The sequence below is a fragment of the Podarcis pityusensis genome (genome assembly GCF_964106645.2).
Source record: "Podarcis pityusensis genome assembly, chromosome: 6".
NCBI classification, from domain to species: Eukaryota; Metazoa; Chordata; class Lepidosauria; order Squamata; family Lacertidae; genus Podarcis; species Podarcis pityusensis.
In genome coordinates this window covers 2918119-2932461 of record NC_138030.1, presented here as the reverse complement: position 1 = coordinate 2932461, position 14343 = coordinate 2918119, and the positions used below count along the sequence as shown (strand labels likewise).

Sequence of the window (14343 nt, the reverse complement as noted above, 5' to 3'; positions counted from 1 at the left end):
TGCGGAATATCAGAAACGCAACATGTTACCTGATAGCCGCCTCATTTGGCAGTCAAGGAAGCCACGTCAAGTCTTTATTTAACATATATTAAAAGGGCTCCGGTTGCACCTTTAAGTCTTAACTGAAATGGTTTTGTTCCAAGAGCAGCGGATAGGCTCTCATGTGACAGTTTGCAATAAACACACTGGCATAAAATGCCTCTTTATTCATAGTTCTGGAAAACTGATATGCTCAGATGAAAGCAGTTCTGGGAGCAACATATGCTCTTAAATTAAAGGCCCGGGATGTTTATGGCGTTTTAAGCCAGCCAGTTAACGGATCCATAAAAGGAGCGAGAGGGACCTTGATGTGTTGCTTTTGTGCCCAACTCGATGTTGTTTGACCTTTTCCCGACAGCGAAGGGGAGTGGGACTTCTACTGGTGCGACGTCCGCTGGCTCCAGGAGAACTTTGACCACACTTATATGGATGAACATGTGCGCATCAGCCACTTCCGCAATCACTACGAGGTGAGAGGAACTTGGTGCCTTGGTGCCAGCCGGGTCACACTAGAACGGAGTACGGCTGGGCGATACCCGGTTTTCAACATCGCAATATATCACCAGCTAAACATTGCGATATACATCGTGAAATAAGGATGGACTATGCAAAGGCTAAAGGGACGTGGGTGGCGCTGTGGGTTAAACCACAGAGCCTAGGACTTGCTGATCAGAAGGTCGGTGGTTCGAATCCCCGCGACGGGGTGAGCTCCCGTTGCTCGGTCCCTGCTCCTGCCAACCTAGCAGTTCGAAAGCACGTCAAAGTGCAAGTAGATAAATAGGTACTGCTCCGGCAGGAAGGTAAACAGCGTTTCCATGCGCTGCTCTGGTTCGCCAGAAGTGGCTTAGTCCTGCTGGCCACATGACCCAGTATCTGTACGCTGGCTCCCTTGGCCAATAAAGTGAGATGAGCGTCGCAACCCCAGAGTCGGCCACGACTGGACCTAATGGTCAGGGGTCCCTTTACCTTTACCTTTATGCAAATGCTGGCTTCACGGTTTCCGCCACATTGTGATTTTTTTGCATAGCACACATGGACCACAATCCACAATATATCGCCAGGTGAAAAGCTATGAAACCGATATCACAATACGGACTTCAAACCGGTTTGGGTTGATGTATTGATATATCACCCAGCCCTGGTCTGAATTGAAAGCAACTTGGATAACATGGTCCTCCATGGAATCACCAGGTTTGCAGCTCTGCTCACAACCTCGGCTCTCAACAGAATTAAAAGCACAATAAAGCATCAAACATTAAAATCTTCCCTGTACAGGGCTGCCTTCAGATGTCTTCTAAAAGTCAGATAGTTGTTTATTTCCTTGACATCTGATGGGAGGGCGTTCCACAGGGTGGGTGCCACCACCAAGAAGGCCCTTTGCCATGAGTTTGGCCTTCACAGTTGTAGAGATGGGGGCAGCAGTGGGGGTACCTACGGGACCGCCTCTCCTGGTATGCCCCATGGAGGACCTTAAGGTCCACAAAGGACAACACTTTGGAGTTCCCAGGTCGCAAGGTGGTTTGATTGGTTTCAACTAGGGCCAGGGCCTTTTCAGTACTGGCCCCAACGTGGTGGAACGCTCTGTCACAAGAGACTAGGGCCCTGCGGGACCTGACATCTTTCCGCAGGGCCTGCAAGACAGAACTGTTCCGCCTGACCTTTGGTTTGGACTCAGTCTGACGCTTATGTTTCCCTCCCCTTCTGGTTTTGATCTATGGGCTACTATTAAAATGAGGCTGCATTTTAAATTGCATTTTAACCTGTATTTTAAATTGGGGGCCCCCCCCCCTTGTGTTTTTACTGTGATTTTACTGGTGTTAGCCGCCCTGAGCCCAGCTCTGGTCGGGGAGGGCGGGGTATAAATAACATTTATTATTATTATTATTATTATTATTATTATTATTAGTTGACAAGGTTAGAGCAAAACTCCTTCACATTTTCAGCTTTCATTGATTTCAAACCGATTTCCTTTGGACACTTTTTTTTCATTTACTATTCTGAGTTGTCACAAGCCGAAGGATAGCCAATTATTAGTAATAGCTATTTCTTTTCTTATAAATTACTTACAGTACATCTGCGATAGGTGAAGGTCTGTGCATGTTTGGTAAGTCGTTCTATATAAACAGGCTACAAATTTCTCTCACCCTTCTGTTTTCATTAGGCAGTGTCTGTGATCAGTGAATCATCAGTTTTGCTGAATTAAACAAAGTGGTTTTAATTGGGTTTTGAATAAATGCGCAGCTAATTGTTACTGTTTTGAACTGTGCTGTGTTGCTGTCTTCCTCAGCGGGTTGTGCAAACGGCTGTTCTGAACAAGGCAGTTCTGAACGATGCAAAGTAAAATAGTTTTTTACTTTTAAAAGACAACTGAAGGCGGCCCTGTTTAGGGAAGTTTTTAATGTCTGATGCTGTATTGTTTTTAATATTCAGTTGGAAGCCACCTAGAGTGGCTGGGGAAACCCAGCCAGATGGGCGAGGTATAAATAAAAATATATATTATTATTATTATTACTATTAGGCAGGGTAGTGGGAACTGCTCTTGGGACGCGGGTGGCGCTGTGGGTTAAACCACAGAGCCTAGGACTTGCTGATCACAAGGTCGGCGGTTCGAATCGCCGTTAAAGCGAGATGAGCGCCACAACCCCAGAGTCGGCCACGACTGGACCTAATGGTCAGTGGTCCCTTTACCTTTACCTAGTGGGAACTGGGGATGAGTTGATGGAACCAAGTGGGCAGGGACCAAAAAAAGTTTGGGAACCCCTGAGCAAGATGAACAGCTAGATAAAGCAGCTCCCATTTCACATGAGCATTTATTGAGGCTGTTATTCTCTCCTTTTTAAAAAAAAAATATTGGAAATTTTATTTACAGCATAACATAAAACCCCCCACCCACCCCAATACAGAAATCCACCCTCATTAAACGTGAACATAACATATAATAAGAATAACATACAACAATACAAACAACCAAATAAAAGACTTCCTTTGTCCTGTATCTGGCCTCCCTATTTACTTCTTATAAGCTGTTTCCTTTATGAGTAATTATTAAGATTTTTCTAATTATAATTTAAATATCCGCAAAGTCTCCTGCAGACATTAATCGAGGTATGTATTTTAGGGCACTGTTTTGTGAAGTATTCTCTGCATTTCCCCCATGCTTTTTGAAACTTTTGTCTAGTGTGATCTCTAATTGCCTCTGTTAATCTAGCCAGTTCAATATACTCTAACAGTTTGTCTTGCCATTCCTTTTTTGTTAGCACAATTTCTTTTTCCCAGTTTTTAGCAGTCAGGATCCTTGCCACTACTGTGGCACAGAGGAATATTTTCTGATCTTCTCTTGCTATATGTGTGTCAGTTATCCCTAGTAGAAAACCTTCTGTATTTTTCATAAAGTTATGTTGTTGTTGTTGTTTAGTCGTTTAGTCGTGTCCGACTCTTTGTGACCCCCTGGACCAGAGCACGCCAGGCACTCCTGTCTTCCACTGCCTCCTGCAGTTTGGTCAGACTCATGTTTGTAGCTTCGAGGACACTGTCCAACCATCTCGTCCTCTGTCGTCCCCGTCTCCTTGTGCCCTCCATCTTTCCCAACATCAGGATCCTTTCCAGGGAGTCTTCTCTTCTCATGAGGTGGCCAAAGTACTGGAGCCTCAGCTTCAGCATCTGTCCTTCCAGTGAGCACTCAGGGCTGATTTCCTTCAGAATGGAGAGGTTTGATCTTCTTGCAGTCCATGGGACTCTCAAGAGTCTCCTCCAGCACCATAATTCAAAAGGATCAATTCTTCGGCCATCAGCCTTCTTTATGGTCCATAAAGTTATAAAGTTATACTTAAACATATTTATTTTTTAAGCTTGTCATATACTATAGTACTATAGTGGTACCTCTGGATGTGAATGGGATCCGTTCCAGAGCCCCGTTCCCATCCTGAACGGAACACAACCTGTGTCTGCGTGTGCCACAATTCTCCACTTCCACGCATGCGCATGACGTCATTTTGAGCATCTGCGCATGTGCGAGCAGCAAAACCCAGAAGTAACGCGCTCTGTTACTTCCGGGTCGCCATGGAGCGCAACCTGAAAATATTCATCCCGAAGCATATTTAACCCGAGGTATGACTGTATAGTAAGGGATGCGGGTGGCGCTGTGGGTTAAACCACAGAGCCTAGGACTTGCCAATCAGAAGGTCGGCGGTTCAAATCCCCACGACAGGGTGAGCTCCCGTTGCTCAGTCCCAGCTCCTGCCAACCTAGCAGTTCGAAAGCACGTCAAAGTGCAAGTAGATCAATAGGTACCGCTCCGTCGGGAAGGTAAACGCCGTTTCCGTGCGCTGCTCTGGTTTGCCAGAAGCTGCTTAGTCATGCTGGCCACATGACCCGGAAGCTGTACGCCAGCTCCCTTGGCCAATAAAACGAGATGAGCGCCGCAAACCCAGAGTCGGCCACGACTGGACCTAATGGTCAGTTGTCCCTTTACCTTTACCTTTATGACTGTATAGTATATGAGGCTGTTTTTTTCTCATCCTTTGTGCCTCTGCAGCTGACTCGGAAGAACTACATCGTGAAGAACCTGAAGCGGTTTCGGAAGCAGCTGGAGAGGGACTCTGGGAAGCTGGAAGCCATGAAGTGTGACTTTTTCCCCAAGACCTTTGAGATGCCCTCGGAGTACCACCTGTTTGTGGAGGAGTTCCGCAAGAACCCTGGAATCACCTGGATTATGAAGCCGGTAAGAGGGCTGATGGCTGAGGGGAAGCGGGACGAGGTGGCTCCACCATTTATTTATTTTTAATCATTTTTATTGATTTTCCAATAAAAAAATCCAATTAATATATCCAATCATAATACAGTAGTACCTTGGGATGCGAACGGGATCCGTTCCGGAGCCCCATTCGCATCCTGAATAGAACGTAAGACACGACTGCATGTCTGTGCGTGCGCGGGTTGCATTTTGCCGCTTCCGCGCATGCGCATGACGTCATTTTGAGCGTGTGTGCATGCATGAGCGGCAAAACCAGCTCCGTTACTTCGAGGTTGCCGTGGAGCGCAACCCGAAAGCGCTCAACCTGAAGCACATTCAACCCGAGGTATGACTGTACTCCAATTAAAATAAAAAACTAAAATAAAAAAGACCAAAACTATAGTCCGAATTATAATTATTTATTTTTCGAAGCTCCCCACGGTCTGGATCTCTGAAGCATATCTTCACATTTCAGTCCTGCCTTTCCTCATTGTTTCCATGTTTTCCATATCTCGATTTTGACGCTTTATAATTCTCCGTCCCTGAGTTCACAATTCTCAATCATGTCGAACATATACTTTCATCTGTCGAATACAGCTTTATCAGTACCCTTTTTTTGCTCTATAAGACGCACCCGATCATAAGACGCACCTAGTTTTTAGAGGAGGAAAACAAGAAAAAAAATATTCTGAATCAAATGTTGTTGAAGAGGGAGGAGGAGGGAGGATCAGGCTAAGGCTTCACAACAAGAACCACTGCGCAGCTCTCCCTCTTGCTGTTCTGGCTTCAGCGATAGCTGCGCAGCCTGCACTCGCTCCATAAGATGCACACACATTTCCTCTTACTTTTTAGGAGGAAAAAAGTGCATCTTATAGAGCGAAAAATACACTATATATTTTTCCTTTTTTTAAAAAAATTATATTTATTGAAAATTTTTTAGAATTACAAAAGAAAACAAGGTAGAAAAAGAGAAAGAAAAAACAAAGAAAAAACAAACCACATCAAACAATACAAATTAATCAAAAAACAAAAATATACCACAAACATTTAAAAAGAAATCCATTATTCTCAAATCCTTAACTGTCATTACTTTCTTTCTTTGACCTCCTCCTCCTCCCTTTTTTTGTATCCTAGTTGTTAATTGTCGCAGCAAATCCTTTCCATATTTCATAATATTCTGTCATTACATTACCTTAATCTATTTTAATCTTATCTTACTATAGAAAACCTTAAAACCTAAAACTTAAATCTTATTTTTACCAACTTCTCATAACCATAATATTCTTACATAATTCTTTAAACATTTTTGCTAAAGCCAAATAATTTCGTTCCAACATATTTCTAACATTCATCAGTTTTATAAAACAATCCTAATAATAAAAAAGAAATAAAAAAACAATCCAATCTTCATCCAGCGTCTCTTCCTCCTGGTCCCGGGTTTGGTCAGTCCTTTTTATCTCATCAATCTAGCGCAGCGCCTTTTTATCAGCGCAGCTTCCTCTGACTCCATTCCAATCTGGGATGTTGTCCAAGTCTGTTATCTGAAGTTTAATGGCGCAGCAACTCCCAATCTTTAATTGTCCAAACCTTCCTTTTGAGCTTTATTGAACCAGTACCTTCCAAGTTAAATTGTTAGGCAAAACTGTTTGCAATATTACAATGTAGATAAACTGTATTCCACAAATATCAGTCATTTGGCGATTGATCGGCCTTTGGAGACCACACTCTTCCCCCTCCGGGCCCTAGAAGGGGGGCTGCTAAACACCCAGGTGGATCCACAATTGCCCTGGCACGAATTAAGAACACGCCTTCTCCAGAGGAGATTATGGCGGGGTCCACAGAACTGCTGCTCCCCAGCTCCAGGCAGGCGGTGAGAAAAGGCGGCCGTGGCAGGGAAGGTTACACTTCAGGTGTAGAAAGCACGCTTCGCCTGGGGGGAGCCTCCGATTTAGGGAGAGGATCTCTGGTAAGGAGGGGCGCGTGGTGCTTATAACAATATAATAATAATAATTTATTATTTATACCCCGCCCATCTGGCTGGGCTTCCCCAGCCACTCTGGGCGGCTTCCAACAAAATATTAAAATACAATAATCTATTAAACATTAAATGCTTCCCTAAACAGGGCTGCCTTCAGATGTCTTCTAAAAGTCTGATACAGTGGTACCTCTGGTTACGTACCTAATTCGTTCCAGAGGTCCATTCTTAACCTGAAACTGTTCTTAACCTGAAGCACCACTTTAGCTAATGGGGCCTCCCGCTGCCGCCATGCTGCCGCCGCACGATTTCTGTTCTCATCCTGAAGCAAAGTTTTAAACCCGAGGTATTATTTCTGGGTTAGCGGAGTCTGTAACCTAAAGCGTATGTAACCTGAAGCTTATGTAACCTGAGGTGCCACTGTAGTTGTTTTCCTCTTTGACATCTGGTGGGAGGGCGTTCCACAGGGCGGGTGCCACCACCAAGAAGGCCCTCTGCCTGGTTCCCTGTAACTTGGCTTCTCGCAGGGAGGGAACTGCCAGAAGGCCCTCGGAGCTGGACCTCAGTGTCCAGGCAGAACGATGGGGGTGGAGACGTTCCTTCAAGTATACTGGACCAAGGCTGTTTAGGGCTTTAAAGGTCAGCACCAACACTTTGAATTGTGCTCGGAAACATACTGGGAGCCAGTGTAGGTCTTTCAGGACTGGTGTTATGTGGTCTCGGCGGCTGCTCCAAATCATATGCGTCTTAAACAGGTGGGGCAGTGACTTTGCTGTGTTCTCTTAGCCAGTTGTGGAGAAGGGGGGTGCAGTGGGGGCAGCCTGTCACGGGTATCATCCCTGAGGGGTGTGTGAGACAAAATCCCCCATGGGCGGATTGCCACTGCACTGATAGGGATGCCCATAGGAACGGGACGGGACGCACGGCGCCCATAGGGACTGGGGGCACCGCGGGGCCTCAGCCGCCCTACAGCTGGGGGGGGCAGCAGTGGGCGGACAGAGGACGGGCCAGGCCGTCCCTATGGGTGCCGCGTGCCCCATCCTGTCCCTCCCTATGGGGGTTCACCCTGCCCCTATGAGCACGCCCCCCAGGTGCCTGAGAGACTCCCTCCGCCACTGCTCTTTGCTCAGGAACATTGCACTCAAGCAGGGCCCACCCATGCAAACCTAATTTCTCCTAATATACACAGTTTTGCATGCACTAATTTTACCCAACGTTCAGTTTTAGAAAGCAGAAAGCAATGCGTTTTTCTATGCTATTTTCGCTAGTACCTCAGGTTAAGTACGTAATTCATTCTGGAGGTCCGTTCTTAACCTGAAACTGTTCTTAACCTGAAGCACCACTTTAGCTAATGGGGCCTCCCGCTGCTTCTGCTTGATTTCTGTTCTCATTCTGAAGCAAAGTTCTTAACCCAAGGTACTATTTCTGGGTTAGCGGAGTCTGTAACCTGAAGCGTATGTAACCCAAGGTACCACTGTATCTGCATTTGTACTGGCACTTTGCCCACGTTTTGAACGTTTGCATGCATTATCCGGCACTGCAAAATTTCGGTTCCAAGGGATGGCTGCGTTTCGGTTTGAATATTTTTTCGGAAAGTGGAAACCAGGTGGGTTTTAAATGAGAGCTGACTTGAATTTCTCTCTCAGTTTGTGTGTGTGTGCGTGCGCGCGTGCGCGTAGATATATATAATAAACGAAACACTCCGAATTTTCTTCAGTGGGTCTCTGTCGCCTTCCATCCCCCGGAGCTCCGATTGCCCCTTTCGGAGACCTTAATAGAAACAAGCTTTTCCTGGATGTAATAATTGATTCTGCTCACTCGCTTCCCCAAGGGAGCAGGGGGCGCAAATCTGCCTCTTTGGCAGGCTAGCAAAGAAGCCGAGAGGAGGCGAGGCAAGGCATGCCGTTGCTGCCAGATGATGAGAGACGTTTTAGCATCATGAATACGGCACCGCCGTGCATAATTACCTCCACACCCATCTGCGAGGCTCGCAGTGGGGCAGGTCGTTTGCCGGCCGATAAAAGCTGGCACCAGCCGCTTTTTGCCTCCCGCCTGCAAATGAGGGGCAGGCCTCCGAGTGGGGGAATGGGAGGCAATTATGCAAACGAGCGCGTGAATTACTGCCAGGAGGATAACAGCCAGCGATTATCTAAGTCTACAAATGATAATTTGTGTTAATTGCCAGCAAGAAACCTTGCATTAAGCTGATTTGGGCCCACATCCTCAATTAACATTGGGGAGGGAAAAGCAGGATACGCGGAACGAGACTGTATTAAAAAGGTTGCAATTACCAACGTTGCGCCGACAAGTGGAAAGACGCGGGTTGAAGAAGGCTCTGGAGGTGGAGGCAGGAGTTCAGTTCTCCTCAGGTTAATAGATCCATTTTTTACTACCCTCTCCCTTTCGAAGGGGGAGAGGAAAATTAAGTTAAAAGTCAATATTCGCTTAAATACCTTGTTCACGGTGAGTATTCTAGAAAGGACTTAGAATAGCAGGTGAAGTTGGTGCCTTCTCAGCGGGGTTGGGTTTGAGTGGTGCCTAATGAGAAGGACCTGGGAGTTCTGCGCTGCAGATTCTGCGAGCTGAAACCCGGAGTTTTATGCCTGCGATGTATCAAGGCGGAATATCTCACTGTCGCTTCGTCGTTAGAGAATGGGATGCAGAAGAGCAGAGCAGATGGAGACGCAAAAGAGAGCTTTTGTAGTGTTGGCAGCCCTGGGATCTAGGAAAGAATTAGGCAAAGGGTCTGGAACAGGAAGAGGGTCTGGAAAAGAAGGACGGGAACAAGGAGCAGCCAACCTGCTCACTTCGCTAGCCAACCTGGTTGCTAACCCAGTCGCCTGCTGATCCGGTGTCAGGAGCGAGCCAGCGGTAACTCACACCCTGCAAGTTGGAGTTAACTCTTAATTAGCAAAAATGCAATCAACACAGGAGTGCCAGGCCTAATGAGCAAGGCAACTCACTCCAATAGATCTTGCCCCCATGAAGCAATTGCTCAGACTGAAGGTCCCACCTCCCCAAGTCCCCACCTCTCCAGGGTTTTCCCCAAGCAATCTGAGACTGTGTGTGATGGCCTGGGAATTGGATTCAGAGGCTGAACCTGAGGAATCCCAGCCTGCACAGGAGTCCCTGCCTCCAGGACCAGCTGAGCCGGGGCTGGGGCTTGAACCTGAAGGGCCCTCACCTGTGCCGGATCCTCAGGAGCAGACACCAGCTGAATCCGCTCTGGCTCCAGAGGTGATGGAGGACCCATTGCCTGCAGGTGCTCCACCCGTCAGGGGAAGGTGAGGTTGCCTCTGGGTCCAGTAACCCTCCAGCTTCTCCTGAGCTGCAGAGGCTCAGGGCAGAGAGGCGGAGGGAACTAAGTTCCTGCAGGAGGAGTGCTCGCCTCCAGGCCAGCAGAGGCGAGTCACCTGTGGACCGGGACTGCCCTATGCCTCAGGGCAGATAAAAGCCAGCCAGCCCCAGTTCCAGGTTGCAGGAGCAACATTGTTGGTAACCTGTTTCTGCCGGCACCCTGTCCTGCTCTTCTGCCAGAGTTCCTGACCACACCTGACTCCTTGCCTTGGACCCCGCTTCAGCCTTGATGGACAGCCTCCATACCACACCCTCAACCTCGGACTGGACTCGGACCACGCCGCACGGTAACCCCCCGGGACCAGCACACTGCGCCTGCATGAAGCTAACTTCTCCTTCGCCCTCTTCATGCCTCTTCTGGTTCTGGGTGCAGAGCTGTCTTAAGCACATGCAGCGCCAGGGTGCAAAGATCCATCCGGTGCCCCCCCCCCCAGATTGCCCAGTCCCAGGCGCACAGGAGGGCGGAGCCGGCTAGCTGCCTCAGCGTCTTGCTGGCTCGTTCGCCCCTGAACTCACGGCACAGAGCCGCCCACAGCAGAAGAGCCCCCCACGGCACTCCGACTGACAGGTGGGCTCTTCCACGGACTCAACTCTCGGGCCCCGGACTCTTGGCCTGGCGCCCCTGAGAACCTGGCGCCCGGGTGCCCCTAGCGCCTATGGGTAAGACGGCCCTGTCTGCGAGACCGGTGGGGGGCTTGTTGCAGCAAGAGTGGGAGACACCCACCCATGCGTCTTCACATGCCTGACCCATCTCTTTCTCTTGGCCTCCCTCCTACTTCAGCTTCTGCCTCTGAGTCTGGACTTCTCTCTACTACAGACTCTCCCCGCTCACTAAGCCCTGTTGCCTCTTCAGCTTCTGACACCTCTTTCTCCCAGTCTTCTTGAGAGCCAGTGTGGTGTAGTGGTTAAGAGCGGTAGTCTTGCAATCTGGTGAACCGGGTTCGCGTCTCTGCTCCTCCACATGCAGCTGCTGGCTGACCTTGGGCCAGTCACACTTCTCTGAAGTCTCTCAGCCCCACTCATCTCACAGAGTGTTTGTTGTGGGGGAGGAAGGGAAAAGGAGAATGTTAGCCGCTTTGAGCCTCCTTAGGGTAGTGATAAAGCGGGATATCAAATCCAAACTCTTCTCTTCTTCTTCTCCTTCTCCGTCATCCCACCAAGACTCCCCGGACTCTGGGCTTTCTGTCAGGAGTTCAGCCTGCACTCGAGTAGGACTCTGGCAGAGACACATGCCCTACTGGCATGTTCTCTCCCTCCTGGTCTTTCGTTCGGGAGCTTCAAAAGCTTTCTTCAGCCCGAACATCACGGCGACCAATGCCAACCGACACCGGCACACTTAGGGATCCGCAGAGTTTGCGCACCTTGCGTGACAGACCTCAGCAACTCAGCATTTTGGCTAATCTACTTTATTTATAAACACACACGGAGCACTGCAACATGGCTACCTCTCTCTCTAGCATCAGACATCAAAGAGAAAAAGGACAAAGGACAAAAGTCCCACTTCACAGAACACAGTAACACAAACATCCTGTTTCCGTCACTTCCCACTCTGTGGAGTCAAAACATACACCGTCATGTGAAAGACAACAATCCCATGACTGCAATCACGGAGCAGGAATTCTAACACTTTCTTCCCCTGGGTTTTCCCCATCTGGTTCCTCCCACCATTCCTCGGCATCCAACTGGCCCATGACATCTGGGATCTGTAGGATGGGGGAGGGGGCAGATACAAATGCTTTGCAGGTTTTAATAATAATAATAATAATAATAATAATAATAATAATAATAATATATTATTTCTACCCCACCCATCTGGCTGGGCTTCCCCAGCCACTCTGGGCGGCTTCCAACAAAATATTAAAATACCGTAATAAGGCCCGTATAGTTAAAGCTATGGTTTTCCCAGTACAGTGGTACCTCGGGTTACATACGCTTCAGGTTACATACGCTTCAGGTTACAGACTCCGCTAACCAAGAAATAGTACCTCAGGTTAAGAACTTTGCTTCAGGATGAGAACAGAAATCATGCTCCGGCGGCAGCAGGAGGCCCCATTAGCTAAAGTGGTGCTTCAGGTTAAGAACAGTTTCAGGTTAAGAACGGAGCTCCAGAACGAATTAAGTACTTAACCCGAGGTACCACTGTAGTGATGTATGGAAGTGAGAACTGGACCATAAAGAAGGCTGATCGCCGAAGAATCGATGCTTTTGAATTCTGGTGCTGGAGGAGACTCTTGAGAGTCCCACGGACTGCAAGAAGATCAAACCTCTCCATTCTGAAGGAAATCAGCCCTGAGTGCTCACTGGAAGGACAGATCGTGAAGCTGAGACTCCAAGACTTTGGCCACCTCATGAGAAGAGAAGACTCCCTGGAAAAGACCCTGATGTTGGGAAAGATGGAGGGCACAAGGAGAAGGGGACGACAGAGGAGGAGATGGTGGGACAGTGTTCTCGAAGCTACCAACATGAGTTTGACCAAACTGCAGGAGGCAGTGGAAGACAGGAGTGCCTGGCGTGCTCTGGTCCAGGGGGTCACGAAGAGTCGGACACGACTAAACGACTAAACAATACATCAAACATTGAAAGCTTCCCTAAACAGTAATGAATACTGCAGTAGATAGCACAGTGCTCTGCAGTGACAGTCCAGCCCAGAGCGCATGAGCCCCCTTCCTTTGCCGGCTAGCACCTGTCAATCCTCTCCCAGGCCCCCAAAGTCTGACCATCTTGGCACGGAAGGCTCCATGCCATGCTCTGTTCTGATTTAAGCAGCTGCCGCTTAAACGAGGGGTGGGAGGTGGGGAGAATCTCATGAAAAGAGCAGGCAATAAAAATATTTCTTTCTTTGCCTTACAGAATGTTCTGCTTGGGGGGGGATACACGGGCCTTAAAACTAGGAAGGTAATATACGAGACTGAGACAGGGACGTTTTAACAGCCCAATATCTCACTTCCTGCGAGGCTCGGAAAGCTTGCTTTATCACCTGGGGGAGCTGGGATTCCGGGATTTCAGAGCTGGTTTCGACGAGGACACGGCCCCAGAAATCCAGGGGGGCTGTGTGGCTTTAGATGATTCCATACACAGCCAGGGGCTCAGGTGGTAAGGATCAGGCCGCCCACTTACAGGACTGGCCACTGACATGCAAGGAGCCTGAGAGTTTCATGTACAGTGGTACCTCGGGTTACAGATGCTTCAGGTTACAGACTCCACTAACCCAGAAATAGTACCTCGGGTTAAGAACTTTGCTTTAGGATAAGAACAGAAATTGGGTGGTGATGGCCGCTAGCTTAGATGGCTTTAAAATAGGAGTAGACAAATTGATGGGTGGCTCACAGCCATGATGATAATAATAATAATAATAATAATAATAATAATAATAATAATAATAATAATTTTATTTATGTCCCCCCCTCCCCAGCCGAAGCCGGGCTCAGAGCGGCTAACAACAATAAAAGTAACACAGCATTCCAAAATCAATTCATTCTAAAATCAATTCAAAATCAAATTAATGGCAACCATTGGGCTAGAGTTCTGTGAGGATTACCAAAGGAGCGGGTCAGGCTGTGCCCTGGCCAAAGGCCTGGTGGAACAGCTCTGTCTTGCAGGCCCTGCGGAAAGATGTCAAGTCCCGCAGGGCCCTAGTCTCTTGGGACACAGCGTTCCACCAGATTGGGGCCACGGCCGAAAAAGCCCTGGCTCTGGTTGAGGCCAGCCTAACTTCTCTGTGGCCTGGGACCTCCAAGATGTTTTTATTTGAAGACCGTAAGGTCCTCCGTGGGACATACTAGGAGAGGTGGTCCTGTAGGTACGAAGGTCCTAGGCCGTATAGGGCTTTAAAGGTCAATACCAGCACCTTAAACCTGATCCTGTACTCCACTGGGAGCCAGTGCAGCTGGTATAGCACCGGGTGAATGTGATCCCATGGCAAGGATCCTGTAAGGAGTCTCGCCGCGGCATTCTGCACCCGCTGGAGTTTCTGGGTCAGTCTCAAGGGCAGCCCCACATAGAGCGGAACTTCAATGTACAGAATCAATTCCTACCTCCAAGGTGGTTTTCTCATCAGCATGGACTGCAAAGGTAACTTTAGCAGCCCTTGATTTACAACCAAAACATCTGTGGGGGTGGAAGCAGTCCCGTTTAAAACTCCCCCCCCCCCAAATACTTGCAAGAGCAAGGGAAACTTTTTCCCTGCACTGCTGGAGAGACAGGCTGCATAGCAACATGCAGAACCATAAAGATTTTACCA

The 14343-nt window shown here is 48.2% G+C and overlaps 1 protein-coding gene across 3 annotated transcripts in view; it reads left to right on the top strand.

The window, feature by feature from the left end:
• TTLL9 (tubulin tyrosine ligase like 9) overlaps positions 1–14343 on the top strand; it is a 54313-nt gene that overhangs the window by 18664 nt on the left and 21306 nt on the right. For all 3 annotated transcript variants that reach the window (XM_081011389.1, XM_081011390.1, XM_081011388.1), the window contains exons 4-5: positions 398–509; positions 4574–4759. In XM_081011389.1, coding sequence (XP_080867515.1) covers positions 398–509; positions 4574–4759 — 298 coding nt within the window. The remainder of the gene's footprint in view (positions 1–397; positions 510–4573; positions 4760–14343) is intronic.